At 56.2% G+C, this 4,770-nt stretch overlaps 1 protein-coding gene across 1 annotated transcript in view; it reads left to right on the top strand.

Moving 5' to 3' along the window:
• ZBTB48 (zinc finger and BTB domain containing 48) overlaps nucleotides 1–4,113 on the top strand; it is a 17,924-nt gene extending 13,811 nt beyond the window's left edge. The window contains exons 6-10 of the mRNA XM_014952060.1: nucleotides 587–741; nucleotides 1,216–1,352; nucleotides 1,757–1,921; nucleotides 2,812–2,900; nucleotides 2,979–4,113. Coding sequence (XP_014807546.1) covers nucleotides 587–741; nucleotides 1,216–1,352; nucleotides 1,757–1,921; nucleotides 2,812–2,900; nucleotides 2,979–3,275 — 843 coding nt within the window. The 3' untranslated portion in view covers nucleotides 3,276–4,113. The remainder of the gene's footprint in view (nucleotides 1–586; nucleotides 742–1,215; nucleotides 1,353–1,756; nucleotides 1,922–2,811; nucleotides 2,901–2,978) is intronic.
• Nucleotides 4,114–4,770: the final 657 nt, after the last annotated feature.

Here is a 4,770-nt window from a genome sequence, read left to right on the forward strand (position 1 = left end):
ACAGGGGCACAATCACCTCCCTACTTCTGCTGGTCACACTATTTTTGATACAAGCCAGGATGCCATTGGCTTTCTTGCCCCCCTGGGCACACGGCCGGCTCATATTCAGCCGTTTGTCAACGAGAACCCCCAGGTCTCTTTCCTCCAGGCAGCTCCAGCCACACTTCCCCCAGCCTGTAGCGCTGCAGGGGGTTATTGTGGCTCAAGTGCAGGACCTTGCACTCGCCCTTGTTGAAACTCATCCCATTGGAGCAGCCATGGTCACTTTTTTGGCTGACAGACCCAAGCAGTGACCAGCATTTCATTTTTGGCTCTTGTTAGGGGTCTGGAAGATGGGGGTGCTTTTTGGGGGACCCCAGAGCAGCAGTGGAGGGAGGGTGGATGCTGTGGGGGTGGCCGGGCGAGCTGCCTAACCCCACGCTGACAGACCCAAGCAGTGACCAGCATTTCATTTTTGGCTCTTGTTAGGGGTCTGGAAGATGGGGGTGCTTTTTGGGGGACCCCAGAGCAGCAGTGGAGGGAGGGTGGATGCTGTGGGGGTGGCCGGGCGAGCTGCCTAACCCCACGCTCTCCTGTGGCCTTGCAGTGCTCGACCTGCTCCAAGTGCTTTCTGTCTCGGACAGAGCTGCGCCTGCACGAGGCCTTCAAGCACCGGGGAGAGAAGCTGTTTGTGTGTGAGGAGTGTGGGCACAGGGCCTCCAGTCGGAACGGCCTGCAGATGCACATCAAGGCCAAGCACAGGTAGGAGGTGACCTGTGGCCTGTGCTTCCTCCACCGAGGTGTTGGGGAGAGGAGGTGGCTGGAGGGCAGCAAGCACCCGCTCGCCCGAGGTGCTGGGCTCAAAATTCTGCCAGAAATGTGGTGAGGGGCTAATGGCATTCTGCTTCTCCCTCCCAAAGGGAGTGCAGACCACCAATGCTCCTCCCAGTGTGTGACCATAGCCCTACAGGTGATGGCTGAGGCTCCCCAGCCTGGCTAATCCCTGTTCTTGAAGTGGAAAATGCGTGCCAGCCCCCCACACTCAGCCTCCCTGTTCTGTTTGCTGGGCTGGTTGTAACACCCAAGGGGTGGGAGGCATCGGGGTGGGAGCAGAAAAGCTTTTGTGGGCCTCCAAAATGCTCTAGGTTGGGGTAGGGTTTAATTACAAGGGCTTTGGGCAAGGGGCAGCAGCTGCTGGGGGGGCAGAGATGAAGAGATGGTCTCCCCTGCCTGCAGGAACGAGCGTCCCTACGTTTGTGAGTTCTGCCACCACGCCTTCACCCAGAAAGCCAACCTCAACATGCACCTGCGCACGCACACGGGCGAGAAGCCCTTCCAGTGCCACCTCTGTGGCAAGACCTTCCGCACACAAGGTACCCCCGGGGCATGGGACTGGGGCTGGGGGGGCCGGGCACCGCGATCCGGGGACCCCCAGAGTGTAAAACCCACCTCTTCCTGCCCCCCCAGAGAGTAAAACCCACCTCCTCCTGCCCCATTCCCCCGGGAGCAACACCACGCTCCTGTGAGTCCCTGCCTAACACTGAGGAAGGCACCTTCCTCTTCTCTCCGTTACCCTCACGGCACAAAAGAGGAAGAAATTGAAGAGTTTTCCCCCAAAATGCTTAGCCCGGACTTCTAACCCTGCTGCTTCTAACCCTTCCCAACCCAACCTGCACCGCGAGTGTGCGGTCTTCACTGTCGTGGCTCCTACCTGTCCCCAAATGGGGGGTGTGTGCCCCACTGTGACCCCCAATTTTTCCCCCCCCACGTCTGGCAGCGAGCCTGGACAAGCACAACCGGACCCACACCGGGGAGCGCCCCTTCAGCTGTGAGTTCTGCGAGCAGCGCTTCACCGAGAAGGGGCCGCTGCTGAGGCACGTGGCCAGTCGGCACCAGGAGGGACGGCCCCACTTCTGCCAGATCTGTGGCAAAACCTTCAAAGGTAATGTTTGGGCTGGAGCCTCCTTAGAGTCAGAGAATCATAGAATCGTTCAGGTTGGAACGGCCGGGCTGGAGCCTCCTTAGAGTCATAGAATGGTCTAGGTTGGAAGAGACCCTCGGGATCATCGAGTCCAACCATCTCCCCTACTCTACAAAGTCCTCCCCTACACCATGTCCCTCAGCACTGCATCTAAACGGCCCTTAAACACAGCCAGGGATGGGGACTCCACCCCCTCCCTGGGCAGCCTGTTCCAATGCCCGACCACTCTTTCTGTGAAAAATTCCTTCCTAATGTTCAATCTAAACCTCCCCTGTTGGAGCTTGAAGCCATTCCCTCTCGTTCTGTCACTAATTACCTGTGAGAAGAGACCAGCACCAACCTCTCTACAGTGTCCTTTCACGAAGTTGTAGAGAGTGATGAGGTCTCCCCTCAGCCTCCTCTTCCTCACACTAAACAGCCCCAACTCCCTCAGCCGCTCCTCACACGATTTGTTTTCCAGCCCCCTCACCAGCTTCGTTGCCCTCCTCTGCACTCGCTCCAGCACCTCCAGATCTCTCTTGGATTGAGGTGCCCAAAACTGGACACAACACTCGAGGTGTGGCCTCCCCAGTGCTGAGTCCAGGGGCACAATCACCTCCCTGCTTCTGCTGGTCACACTATTTTTGATACAAGCCAGGATGCCATTGGCTTTCTTGCCCCCCTGGGCACACGCCGGCTCATATTCAGCCGTTTGTCAACTCGAACCCCCAGGTCTCTTTCCTCCAGGCAGCTCCAGCCACACTTCCCCCAGCCTGTAGCGCTGCAGGGGGGGTTGGGGACGTGTCACCGTGGCTGCCACGATGGCACCACGCTGGTGCCACCACCAAAAGGCTTCCCCCTTCCTTCCTCAGCCGTGGAGCAGCTGCGGGTCCACGTCCGCCGGCACAAGGGAGTGAGGAAATTCGAGTGCACCGAGTGTGGCTACAAGTTCACGCGGCAGGTGAGCACCCCCAAAAGCACTGGGGACCCCCCCAAGCCATCGTGGCTCCAGACCGTCACCAGTCCCTTCCCTTGGCAGGCTCACCTGCGGAGACACATGGAGATCCACGACCGGGTGGAGAACTACAACCCGCGGCAGCGGAAGCTGCGGAACCTGGTGATCGAGGACGAGAAGGCGGTGGTGGGGGCCCTGCAGCCGCCCCCCCAGCTGGAGGTGGGCTCGGCCGAGGTCATCGTGGAGTCCTTGTCCCGCGGGGCCCTGCCCGAGGAGATCCCCGTGCAGAGACTCTGCTCCAACCAGAACTTCTCCCCGGCGGACGTGATGGAGCAATCACTAATTATCACCACCACCATTCCTGAGGACTGTGAGACGTAGCGACGCCCCCACGTGCATCCTTCCTCCCCCACACAATAAATTGGGCTGGAGCCACCCTGTGCCACTGCTTCTTTGCCAGGTGAGCCCCTTCCCCACCAAGCTCCTGCCCCAGGCTGTGGAAAATGACCTTATAATGGTTATAATTGGGTCTCAAACGAAGGAACAAACATGAAGCTTCTCAGAGTGGAACTGAAATAAATGTACATGCACTGCGTGAGGTGGGATGTGACCAACTCCCATTATTACACACAGGGAGTCATCAGTCCTTAACGAGCTCTCTTTGTGGCTGCCACTCGCTGGTGGTTCTGCCTTTGAGCCCAAAAGTTTACAATTAACCTTTCCTTCCCCGGAGAGCACAGGGCCTTAAGGCTCACCCCGAGGATTGTCTCTCCTATTACATTTGTGCTTTATTTCTCCTTGGTTTAGTCGAACTCCTGCCAGTTGCTGGATCTTCACCACCTCGGAGGTGGGTTATGGCCCCTGGGGTCTCACCACTAAACTGATTTAACCCCAAACACTTCACCTCAAGGGCTGGACAATGCTCCTCCAAGCTCCAGTTTGCAGGTGTGGGATTTATATTGGCCTGAAATAACCCAGCCCAGGGTTGTGGTGACACCAAGGGCTGTTTGTTGAGTATTCCCAGGGTGGGGGGAGACCCCCACCTGCCCCAAAATTCCCCTTCTTACTCACCCAGAGGCAGAAACTCTCCAGTTTATACACACCACAGGCCTAGAACAAGAAACATCACAGTAAAAACGGCCCTGATCCTCCCCTCGGAGACGACAGAGATTGATGTCACATTTTATTGAACTTGACAGCTGCAAGTAAATTGAAAAACAAACTAGCACTGGCTCCCCTTCCCCTCCTTACTCACCCAGAGGCAGAAACTCTCCAGTTTATACACACCACAGGCCTAGAACGAGAAACATCACAGTAAAAACAGCCCCGATCCTCCCCTCGGAGACGACAGAGATTGATGTCACATTTTATTGAACTTGACAGCTGCAAGTAAATTGAAAAACAAACTATGAGAATAAAAATACATTATCTGTAAATGTAAAATGCCTTTGTTTCAAAGGACGGTATTTGAACTGGACTCAAAGCTTCAGACACAATGAATTTTACAAAAAAATAAATACTGATGGGTGGGGGGTGGAGGTGGAGCACCCGGGGGGGGTTCAGCTTTGAATCCGTGGCCGTTTCGAGGCACCGTCAAAGTCTCCACCAGGGTTTCAGGAGCAGCTTTTCCAACTTTTGAGGAAACCCCATTTCTTCAAAGCTTGTGGGGCTGTGACACTGCCCCCCCCCCCCCCCGGCACCCCCCCACATGGGGGGTTTCCCTCCCCGCTCAAGTTTAAATTCAGATATTTTTTTTCCTATTGGTTATAGAGGAAGGATGGAAGGAGCAAACACTCCCAGATGATGCTCCAGCGTTGTCACATTTCAGTTCTCCTGAAGGTTCAATGGTTGTTTTTGGCTGAGCCACACAACCGCC

Source organism: Calidris pugnax, unplaced genomic scaffold (genome assembly GCF_001431845.1).
Source record: "Calidris pugnax isolate Ruff unplaced genomic scaffold, ASM143184v1 scaffold161, whole genome shotgun sequence".
NCBI lineage: Eukaryota > Metazoa > Chordata > Aves > Charadriiformes > Scolopacidae > Calidris > Calidris pugnax.